This window comes from Glandiceps talaboti, chromosome 4 (genome assembly GCF_964340395.1).
Source record: "Glandiceps talaboti chromosome 4, keGlaTala1.1, whole genome shotgun sequence".
NCBI classification, from domain to species: Eukaryota; Metazoa; Hemichordata; class Enteropneusta; family Spengelidae; genus Glandiceps; species Glandiceps talaboti.
In genome coordinates, this window is record NC_135552.1 from 1,647,441 (window position 1) to 1,659,753 (window position 12,313).

Genomic DNA, 12,313 nt, shown 5'->3' on the forward strand with positions numbered 1-12,313 from the left:
GTGTGTGTGTGTGTGTGTGTGTGTGTGTGTGTGTGTGTGTGTGTGTGTGTGTGTAAACAACTTAAAGTCAAAAACCGCTGAACCGATTGCCACGTTATTTGGTGGGTCCGTTACCTTGGGTGTCTAGTTGGGAAATGTTCAAATCAAATTGATAGCATCACAGGTGTGTGATTTGGGTCAAAAAATGTGATTTTTGGTCAAAAAACTTAAACTCAGAAACTACTGGGCAGATTGGTGTGAAATTTGGTGGGAACATTGTTAAGGAGGTAGAAAGTAACATTTGTGTATGACATCATGACTCCATCAGTGATATGCAAATTAGGGCTAAAAATGTGCCTTTTTGGTTAAAAATCTATAATTCCAAAACTACTGAGCAGATTTGGCTGAAATTTAATGGGAATGCATCTAGGGATGTATAGATGAAGAATGTTAAGCATACAATGATTCCATGAGTGATATGCAAATTAGGTGTAAAAATGTTCATTTTTGGTCAAAAACTTATATCTCAAAGGTACTTGGTCACCGAGTCTGAAACACATTTTCTTCAAAACATTTTAACAAAATTGGCCCTAGCGACCATGACCACGCCCTTAGCAACAGCCAAACGGTCGTGTATTTCAGAGATAACAGGGATTGATAGACAAATGAATAAACATTCTAAAAATGTATGTAAATTTGCCTAGCAACAAGACCACACCCATAGCAACAGCCAAATACCAACATCATCTGGTAGGCAAATGAGTAAACATTCAAAAAAAATTATGCAAATACCCTACCAACCATGACCACGCCCATAGCAAGAGCCAAACGGTTATGTATTTCACAAAGATAACAACAGGGATTGATAGACAAATGAATAAACATTCTAAAAATGTATGTAAATTTGCCTAGCAACAAGACCACACCCATAGCAACAGCCAAATAATTACATATATTGCAAAGATAGCAATAGGAATTGAAAGACAAATGAATAAACATTCAAAAAATGTATGCAAATGTGCCTAGCAACAAGACCACGCCCATAGCAACAGCCAAATGACCACATATATTGCGAAGATTACAACGGGGATTAATAGACAATTGAATAAACATTCAAAAAATGTATGTAAATATGCCTAGCAACAAGACCACGCTCATGGCAACAGCCAAATGATCACATATATTGCAAAGATAATATCAGGAATTCATACACAAGTTAACATTGATCTCATTAAATCATTAAAAATGTTATGGGGTATTTAACATGATGTAGCAAGTGCATGTCAGTGTCAGCTGATTTAATCTCTACTTAAGGTTGCCTGTAAACATAGCTTGGTTCAAGGTGAAATTTCTGTCTGTCTTTTGTCAAGTGAATTTGGTATCAAACTTTAAATCTCAAAACTACGTGTACCTGTACCTATATGTACATCATGTGTAAGTATACTTCTATATATAGTGTACCATAAATGTACATCATGTTTCAATTTATGTATGTAACATTTAAAATATGACTTTGACTCACCATGTTCAAGGTTATGAACACATTACATACATGTACTACATTGTATGTCAAATACTGACAAGTAATTATTGAATAAGAATAACGAAAGCAAATGTTTAGCAAATTTCAGAATAAAATTTGTAATAAATGTATACTTGAATTGATTATACTGTGATACACTTTTTACCCACCCACTTAAAACTGTGTGAGGTGTATAATCAATTCAAGTATACATTTATTACAAGTTTTATAACATATCATTTGATAAAATGTACGTAGATAGATGTACATGTACAGTGATCTTTATACATGCAGTGCCAAAGTATAAAGCTATCAAGTGTCAATCATCATGTCCCAATTACATATTTGTAGTCAAATAGCTAAGGGAGCACCTGGTGAGTCATGTCTGACTTCAACATTTTGTCTGAAAATAATGTCATCTAGTAGGAACCATACCCATGTTGCCGTAGCTACCGTCTGTAGCCACCATGCCCATGTTGCCCTGCATGTTGCATGTTGCCATAGCTACCTGCATTTGTCACCTTGTTGTGACCTCTTAGTGAATGACAAGGCTGCAAGAAATTAACATCTTTACTTTATACCCTTGACCCGTTGCCTAGTAACAAGTGAGTTTGAATTTTATGGACACATTGCATTGGCTATTATGAGTTATCACTGTACAAAGTTGTCTCTCTGAGATTCTCTTTGCTCTAAATAATCAGTTATTTGTTTCCATAGCAACTGACTGGCTGTGAAAATGAAGGTAATTTATATGTATTATCTTAGTAATTAACATAATAGAATGTTCCGATTTCAAACATGAGCAACTCATATATTTATGATTTAGACCTAAATAAATGGTTCTAAACACATGACCTAATAATTACTGTAGTTAACAGCTCTTTATCAGGCCTCAAAATTAAGTTTTTTTGCCCACCTGCCCATTGGGCTGGTAACTTTAAAAATTACATGCCCACCTGCCCATTGGGCTGTTAACTTTAAAAATTACATGCCCACCTGCCCATTGGGCTGTTAACTTTAAAAATTACATGCCCACCTGCCCATTGGGCTGGTAACTTTAACAATTACATGCCCACCTGCCCATTGGGCTGTTAACTTTAACAATTACATGCCCACTTGCCCATTGGGCTGTTAACTTTAACAATTACACAATGTACATGCCCAACCACAATTTCTACCTGCCCAATTTTTTAAAAGTTGGGTATTTTAGCATGTCACAGTGGCCCAATGGTCATTCACTTTATATCGAGTTTGCCATTTTAAAGTAAGTATGGTCCCACCAACCAAACCTATGATAGCCAAATTGAGTGCAATCATGTTCAAAAAATATAGAGATATAGATTTGTTAATTTCAACTTTGAACAAATGAATATCAGCTTGTTAGTCCCCGCCAGACGAAGTCCGGGACGGGGACTTATGGATTGGGTTCTGTCCGTCCGTCTGTCCGTCCGTCCGCAGCCGTTTCTTGGAGATGCCTGGACGGATTTTTTTCAAACTTGGTACAGGGGCAACATATGCATGTCAATTTGTTTCATGATACGATCCAATATGGCCGCCTAGCAGCCATTTTGTTTGCAAATTTTCACAAATTGTTACACAAATTAAATATTGCAATCTAGTATTTTTAGCCAAAATAAGGTAACATAGGGCTAATCACTCACTGACATGTTACAGCAGTGCTCCATTTTAATTGCCCTATGTACATCCAGTCAATGAGGGCCCACAGTACAAGGATATTTGAGTACAATAACATGCATTAGATATCGGTACATACAAAACGGCCTTTTCAACATGCTCCTGAGGACTGTGAGAGAGTCTATGACAATGACAAAAACAATAACATGGCAGACCGTATATGTACATGTACTTGAGCATGATTGACAAGTTGAAAAAAATCATGATCTTTCAATTTACCGTAGTGTGATGTTTACAAAGTGTACTAAGTATAGAATGTAAGCTATAGTTTGATCTGAAAATGTTACTTTTACATGGTTACTGCACTCTACAAACTGTTTGAACGTAGGGAAATGCAACAATGCCTGAATATTAGGAAATCAAATGACACTATGAATGATGCGCACCAGAGTTTGTCATGTGGTCACCGTGTCATTTATGTCAATTTCTCATGCTCTGAATTGAATGTGGCTATAGCATTGTTACTTGATTTTATCACTCTGTGTACAGTGATGGGGTTTCTCTGTGAATCAACCACACTTACATGTAAGCACATTAATGATGTTAATTGTCTCTTTTCATGACATTCTAAAAGAACCTTATGTGAGACTCATAGTGGGTGATCTCATCAAACTGAAGCTGTTCCCAGTAACCTCTCTTTCTATTTCTCATGTGGGCAGCTTATGACCTTTTGACCTTTGAAACTGGGAAGGAATATATAATCAGTCAAAATGCGATTTTCTGCAATGTTACACATGTACATGATAATGTAGAAAGTTAATTATATACTGCACCAGTATTGCTGCAAACTTAAATAGTGTTTCTGAAAGTTTCAGAATTCAACCATTAGAAGCAAAAATTGACTTGAGAGTAGATTATCTGTTTTGAAACACTTGTGTACAACATTTATTCAAAAAGTTTTTAAATTTAGCAAAAAGGCTGGACAGTCTTCCCCCACCCCAAAATAGCTCCCTCTAGTGGCATGCCCCATACACGTACATGTATGGCTGAATGCAATTTACATGTATTTCACTGATATGTTGTGTTTCAATGCAATCATGTATTCCATAAATTTTATAAATTTAGATTTTGTACATCAGATATCAGTATGTAGGGTGTAGGGTATAGCATATTGGAATTATACAAAGACTCACTTGTCACCCTAACACACAGGTACATACATTGTACATGTAAAGTGAGACATACATGTACATACATACATACATACATACATACATACATACATACATACATACATACATACATACATACATACATACATACATACATACACCTTGTGCAGATGAAATAGATTGCTATAGACTACATGTACTGTTACATCATGTATAGATGAAATAGATTGCTATAGACTACATGTACTGTTACATCATGTATAGATGAAATAGATTGCTATAGACTTCATGTACTGTTACATCATGTATGGATGAAATAAATTGCTATAGACTACATGTACTGTTACATCATGTATAGATGAAATAGATTGCTATAGACTTCATGTACTGTTACATCGTGTATAGATGAAATAGATTGCTATAGACTACATGTACTGTTACACCGTGTATAGATGAAATAGATTGCTATAGACTACATGTACTGTTACATCGTGCATAGATGAAATAGATTGCTATAGACTACATGTACTGTTACACCGTGTATAGATGAAATAGATTGCTATAGACTACATGTACTGTTACATCGTGCATAGATGAAATAGATTGCTATAGACTACATGTACTGTTACACCGTGTATAGATGAAATAGATTGCTATAGACTACATGTACTGTTACATCATGTATAGATGAAATAGATTGCTATAGACTAAATGTACTGTTACATCATGTATAGATGAAATAGATTGCTATAGACTTCATGTACTGTTACATCGTGTATAGATGAAATAGATTGCTATAGACTACATGTACTGTTACATCGTGCATAGATGAAATAGATTGCTATAGACTACATGTACTGTTACACCGTGTATAGATGAAATAGATTGCTATAGACTACATGTACTGTTACATCATGTATAGATGAAATAGATTTCTATAGACTTCATGTACTGTTACACCGTGTATAGATGAAATAGATTGCTATAGACTAAATGTACTGTTACATCATGTATAGATGAAATAGATTGCTATAGACTAAATGTACTGTTACATCATGTATAGATGAAATAGATTGCTATAGACTACATGTACTGTTACATCTTATATCTATAGATGAAATGGTTTGGGTATTTTATATTGCTATTGTTGTGACTCTTACAAGAGTTACTGTTAGGGGGTTAGAACAAAGCAGTACAACTCCTCAGTTGTCCTTCTAGGTATAAAAATTGATATAGTTCTTATTATCGGTACTCAATGGCATTATATTAACACACCCACCCACACACAACTACATTTACGGTACAAGACACATTCCACTCCTTATAATCGACACAATACACTACTTCAGTACTCAATAGTATAGTATTTTTTATTTTACATAAAATAATGTATAAAATACATTATCTAGAGTCAAAAACAACATACAGAAACAACAACAATTATCCAACACACACAAATTGAAGCCACACCATCTATTCACATTCCATTCTTAGCTCAGGTCATAGTTCATCTAGTTTACTGGTCAAGTGTATTACATCAGGCCCTTACACAGGTTTAATATGCACTGCTCATTATAATTTGAAACATCTAATTTTGAAGGCCAGATATAATTAAGCCAGCCAAGTTACATGTACTTGAATCAAATGAACACATGTAGTTGTGTTGAAAACTAATACAGAAATCCATTCAATTTTCATCAAGTCAAATTTAATTTTTTTAGCAATGGTTGAAAATATGTCAGGCATTTTCTCAGGAGTATGGTTCTTGTTTTGCAAAAGAATATTTTAAAATTTGTAGACAGATTTATTGATTATAAAATGTTACTACTGCAAAGGATGTATGAATACAATTATAGTCAATATTGACAGTTTTAAATCTGCTAAAGTATGATGTAGTAATGAACCATAAAATTGTATTTTTAGTAATAGCCATGTTCATTTTAATATGTGAAAGTTTTTGGACACAACATTATATAAACAAAAATGACAGCAAATATTTATAAAACAATCAATATTACAGCAATAAAACATGTGCATTACTCATTTAGAATAAATATTGAATAAATCTATCCTTAGGTAGGCTACTTGGTTTTTCTGTCAACCTAGGAGGTCTTGACAGAAATATCGTCTGGTTTTTCTGTCAACCTAGGAGGTCTTGACGGAAATATCGTCTGGTTTTCATAATGAGCGTAATTGCGTAGACAATTGATCTTTTTATCTGAATTGTCAGAAATTATTTTTAAAACTATGAATGAATCATTGCTTAAATGTAGTCGATTAATTCAAATCAGAAGTCACAGTTCATGCAATATGAAACCAAAATTTTCCTCCTAAAATTTAATTTTATCGTCAATGTGAGTCATGATCAGGAATGTTAAAATTTGCTATCGTCATTTGAGTCAGTAATGTCATTTTGATTTTAGACTGAGTGTGTGCAGTAGATATGAAATCGATACTGTTAGTAAAAGGCCAGTATGCTATAGTGGAGGATTGGTTAGTTAATGATAGCCTATATCAAGGGCACAAAGCTATGGACAAAAATAAATTAAAAAATGCCTGACGTATATAGCCAGTATCTCCTTTCATTATTGTGTTAGGGGAGTGATCCACAGAATTAAAAAAAACTAGAAACTCAGATTTAGAGAAATTAGAGTGTTTTCAAAAATTATAGAATTTTAAGCTTGTTTTTGTGCATTTACAGGTATTTTTTGTGGGGGGTTCAAAATTTGGTATTATTTAAGATGATATGACATTTGTGTTTACTTAATGATTGATGAATATATGCACAAGTACATTAAAGATTTGATATAGATGGGAATGAGATTGCCTGCTGTAGGCCTCTGTCATATTATTATGATAATTGGACTTGGAAGCCCTTAAATAATGTATTGTGTGTGCAAACGTTGCTGTAATTGTTCACTGGAGGTCTAGTGAGATTACTGGAGCAGTTAGGCAGAGCAGAGTGACAGGTTTTTCATTTTGACCTGCCCTGTAGTTGGGTGTTTAGCATATAATTGTGAGCAAGTAGACAGACAGTGTGTCTGCCGTCATCGTTGATGTACATGTACTGGCAACAGAGAGATTGCTGGGAATGTGAGTGTGTGCACAGCACGTCACAAGAATATAGATGTGATGTGAATACATGAAGAAGGATGAATAATAGTATTACATTCACCGTCGCTTACTAAACACGCTTGGACTGCCACCTTGTGATTTCCACCCACCATTGTGTGCAATGTTACAGTTGTAAGGATTCTAGTTAGTGGTGTGTATATACAGTCTCCTTGTCACCCTTCCCACTGGTTTTATCCTTGTTGAATACCCACTAACTGCCATCCTGTGGAAGCCAAATTTGACAAGTATCTGCTCAGCCTGCCATCCCAAGTATACAAAGATGGCAGAACCCCCAGAAGAGGACAAGAAAGGTGATAAAAAGAAGGAAGAGCATCCTGAAGCAGTATTTCACCAAATGGGTGAGGGCTCTAGGGAAGGTCAAGGAATTGGCCCTGCACGAAAACTGACTGATTCCATGTTCAACACGGTGACTGAAAAAATGGGGTCATTACCCATAGGATTACGCAGGGATGCGGAACCGGTCTTTGAGGAGATAGATCGTACCCTCAAGCTCCCAGACAAAGGGGCGATGTATCGAGCTTCCCCAGAACATTTAGATACTTATAAAATACCAGGTGCTACAACTGCTGCCACACAGAATGGAACTGATAAAAAACAGAATGGAAAACCAGAAGCCAAAGAAAATACCAATGATACTGAAAATACCAAAAACACAACAGAAGCTGATATCGGGAAGACCAATGTTGCCAAACCCATGCTGGTAAAGTGATACTTGTATAACATGTGGTTTCACCTATCATACATATTAGCATGAGAGCATAATATATTCGCTTTCATTCACCCATCCATTCATTCATTCATGACCCACCCATGTCAGGCTATAACAAAGCCATCAATTATATGGCAAATATTTTTTCAAACCCACTACTGTAAAACCATTATACATCATTACATGTACAAAACTGAAAATGTAGGCAGGATAGTTTGTTGTAGTAAATGTAGCTAGCTGTGTTAACACTGTGAATATTAATCAGCTGGATACGTGTACCTCGCCTTCATACACATAACTCTGGTGTGATAAGATGACATGATGTACAATGTCCTTACACTGTATGCTCAAAATCCCAATTAACCAAATCACCTCTTGTACATTTGTATGACATGTGACGTCTCCTAAATTATATTTTTATACAAATTACATCATTTTGCAATTTTTTAGCCAAAATAAATTCAAAATGAAAATAAAATTGTAGAAAATGATGAAATTGTTTCACAATTTTGGCAGGAATCTATTGTGACAAATTTGTCCTGAAATATTGAAATTTACGTTTTCCATTTCTCACATTTTACTTGAAAACTTAAAACATTTTAATTTCTTTCTTCTTTTCCAATTTATTCATTTATTTTTTGATGAATTTGGAAATTTTCCCATAATTACTTTGTTGACTTTATACTGGAGTGATTTAGCCTGATAAATATCGCTCCTTTTTGTTGGCTTGTTATTCTTAAGAGTGCTTCTCATAGTGTCAGCCATTTTGACAAACACAGTAAGTTTGTATGATGATGACTCAGATTTCTGAAGTGATGTGATCCTTAAAGACCTCCTCTGATACCATGGTAACCATAGTAATGTAATAAACACAGCCTTATCATATCTATCATCTGACAATTCTGCTTTCTCAAATATCATAATTAAATTTCATAGAGCTAGCTGAATAAAGTAATTTTTACTTTGAAAGTAACACTATTATTATAAAACATCTATTATGTTGAAACAGACCTTTACACTAAATTGGATTTTGATGTCATATATACGTAATGTACAGTGTACCCATGAATTGAACGTTATCTACCCCAAATGATGAAATGTAGTGGTACTTCACCCATGAAATAGAACATTCTGTACCCCAAATGTAGTAGTACTTCACCCATGAAATAGAACATTGTGTACCCCAAATGTAGTAGTACTTCACCCATGAAATAGAACATTGTGTACAAATGTACCCCAAATGTAGTAGTACTTCACCCATGAAATAGAATGTTGTGTACCCCAAATGATGAAATGTAGTAGTACTTCACCAATGAAATTGGACATTGTGTACAAATGTACCCCAAATGTAGTAGTACTGTCTGTACCCATGAAATAGAACTTTGTGTACCCCAAATGTAGTAGTACTTCACCCATAAATTGAACGTTGTGTACCCCAAATGTAGTAGTACTTCACCCATAAATTGAACGTTGTGTACCCCAAATGTAGTAGTACTGTACCCATGAAATAGAACTTTGTGTACCCCAAATGTAGTAGTACTTCACCCATGAAATTGAACGTTGTATACCCCAAATGTAGTAGTACTTCACCCATAAATTGAACGTTGTATACCCCAAATGTAGTATACTGTACCCATGAAATTGAACGTTGTATACCCCAAATGTAGTAGTACTGTACTGTACCCATAAATTGAACGTTGTATACCCCAAATGTAGTAGTACTGTACCCATGAAATTGAATGTTGTATACCCCAAATGTAGTAGTACTGTACCCATGAAATTGAATGTTGTATACCCCAAATGTAGAAGTACTGTACCCATGAAATAGAACATTGTGTACAAATGTACCCCAAATGTAGTAGTACTGTACCCATGAAATTGAACGTTGTATACCCCAAATGTAGTAGTACTGTACTGTACCCATGAAATTGAACGTTGTATACCCCAAATGTAGAAATAGGAGTCCTCTACAGAATATTGTTTTTGTAAATTTTTCATTACACGCAAAATCAATGCACATTTCATTATATATGTATCAGTATATATATGACAATAAAACACATATCATATCATATCATATCATACTGTACCCATGAAATTGAACGTTGTATACCCCAAATGTAGTAGTACTGTACCCATGAAATAGAACATTGTGTACAAATGTACCCCAAATGTAGTAGTACTTCACCCATGAAATTGAACGTTGTGTACCCCAAATGATGAAATGTAGTAGTACTTCACCAATGAAATTGGACATTGTGTACAAATGTACCCCAAATGTAGTAGTACTGTACCCATGACATTGGACATTGCATACCCTAAATATACATGTAGTAGTACTGTACCCATGAAATTGGATATTGGATACCCTAAATATACATGTAGTAGTACTGTACCCATGAAATTGGATATTGGATACCCTAAATATACATGTAGTAGTACTGTACCCATGAAATTGGACATTACATACCTTAAATATACATGTAGTAGTACTGTACCCATGAAATTGGATATTGGATACCCTAAATATACATGTAGTAGTACTGTACACATGAAATTGGATATTGGATACCCTAAATATACATGGAGTAGTACTGTACCCATGAAATTGGACATTGGATACCCTAAATATACATGTAGTAGTACTGTACCCATGAAATTGGACATTGGATACCCTAAATATACATGTAGTAGTACTGTACCCATGAAATTGGACATAGCGAACCCCCCAAATATGATGATATTTAATAAAGTTGAAGTGTTCAGAATAAAATTATTTTACTTTGAACATTGCAGACTATTAATTATTATAAATCATGATAAGTCTTATATATGTTATGTTAAAGGAAAGAGACCTTAATAGCGGTCTAATATTGAAATGAGATGTTGATGTCAATCCATGGGTACTTACTAATATACATTTCCTCTAATGATAGTCATGCTACAAACAATAATATCTTTACATTGTAAGTTTATAATATGCTTACACTAAACTTTGAGGGACAGGTGGAACATTTTTTTTCCATCATCATGGTTTCATATGTTTACACACATTAATAACAAGATAATTGTAATACTAGTGTCAATTTTGTGTCATTTTTGGTATGATGATATTCAGGCATGAATAAAGTCAGATATTGAAAGCAACACCATATCAATTCAATTGGTTGCATTTAGATATACATCAATAACAAGAAAATTGTGGTAATGTTTTGTTTAAATTAATTTAAATTTCCTGTAAATTCAGTGATATTCAGGTGACTAATATCATAACTAGGCAAAACCCATAAGCTCGCGCAGGGTAGATTCATTTGTGACCGGCTGCCTGGGCCAGGGTTCGTACACTTCAAGTGATTTAGGTCATTTTCTATGTCTGACATGGACAAGAAGTAAAGAAAGTCAACACTCTATGCAGTTGTTGGTTTCAAAAACCACCATAGCCATTAGATTAATATTGTTCATTTTCAATCAGCCAACTTATCATAGACCCTCCACCAACGTACGTTGGTCTTTGGACAATTCAACTCGATGATTTAGGAATGTTACTGTACCAACAAACATAGGAAAGTAGATATTCTTTTTAAAACATGTAAAAAATTATCGACAATATAAATGTCAAAACCACACTTCCACAACCCGGAAATTAAACTGCGCTATGCCATCAGTGGTCTGTATCGCGTACCGCCGTGCATCAAACTTCCAAATAGTGAAACAATTTTTCCTTGAGGTACAGTGATGCCTCGATATTCGTTACAATGTTACGATAATCGTGCAAACAGAGCCTACTGTTACAATATTGCGATGCATGGTGATGTTATGTCGCCTATGATATACGATGATACGGTAGCGCGTGGAGAATGCGCGTAGTATATGGAAGGCGCATGCGTAGTCAGTGTGTGCCGCAATGCATCATTGGGAGAACACCAAATTTTTTCGCATAGTATATACGACGCGCATGCGTACTAGTAATTGAGCAGCTTCGCGGCAGCTTCGCTACCGCTGCGAGAGCTAATACTAATATCCCGTAATTATGCAAATTACTGTCTTCATGATAATAATAGATCTTCCTTCTGATGTGACTACATTTTGTGAGACTGAGATAGACAGACTGGCACTCTGTAATTAGTCACACAGTACTAGACAGACAATGTTGTATCTCTA

The 12,313-nt window shown here is 34.9% G+C and overlaps 1 protein-coding gene across 5 annotated transcripts in view; it reads left to right on the forward strand.

Moving 5' to 3' along the window:
- The window catches only part of LOC144433839 (dihydropyrimidinase-like), a 137,039-nt gene that overhangs the window by 33,391 nt on the left and 91,335 nt on the right, over positions 1–12,313 (forward strand). For 2 of the 5 annotated variants that reach the window (XM_078122217.1, XM_078122216.1), the window contains exon 1: positions 7,311–8,143. The exons of 2 other annotated variants lie outside the window; for them this stretch is intronic. In XM_078122217.1, the coding sequence (XP_077978343.1) occupies positions 7,703–8,143 (441 nt within the window). In that variant the 5' untranslated portion in view covers positions 7,311–7,702. Of the gene's footprint in view, positions 1–2,218; positions 2,244–7,310; positions 8,144–12,313 lie in introns of those variants that run through there. One more of the 5 variants, XM_078122219.1, reaches the window with a different exon arrangement.